Raw genomic sequence first — 324 nt, forward strand, 5'->3', positions numbered from 1 at the left:
TCTACAGCGTGGCCAGTAACAAGATGAATGGAAACTCCTGGAAGGAAAATAGATTGGGTGACAGAAACTGGATCCATAACTCAGGGAAGGGAAGCCATAGACTCTAAAACCCAGGGGTCTGAAGCCCTGGGATCCACAGCCCAGTGAGTTGCAGCTTCTGGATCCATAGCCCAGGGAGCAACAGCTGCTGGACCCAATGCCCATAGACCCAGGGTAAGCAGTCCAGCAGGGACTGCAGAGCCTGGAGGTCCTCTGGCGGTAGCAGGACATCTGGCAGGGGCTGGACACCACACGGGATGTCTGGCAGCTGGTGGGCTCACAGCA

General features: G+C 56.5%; 1 protein-coding gene across 1 annotated transcript; it reads right to left on the bottom strand.

Annotated features, from left to right (window-relative positions):
- Nucleotides 1–6: 6 nt before the first annotated feature.
- Nucleotides 7–321, bottom strand: LOC145718307 (keratin-associated protein 13-2-like; the record flags this gene model as incomplete). Its single annotated transcript, XM_081809784.1, has 1 exon — nt 7–321. A coding segment is annotated over one exon (315 nt), but the record flags the coding sequence as incomplete, so codon positions are not given.
- Nucleotides 322–324: the final 3 nt, after the last annotated feature.

The sequence above is a fragment of the Leptonychotes weddellii genome, unplaced genomic scaffold (genome assembly GCF_054177405.1).
Source record: "Leptonychotes weddellii isolate Sample4059 unplaced genomic scaffold, ASM5417740v2 HiC_scaffold_137498, whole genome shotgun sequence".
NCBI lineage: Eukaryota > Metazoa > Chordata > Mammalia > Carnivora > Phocidae > Leptonychotes > Leptonychotes weddellii.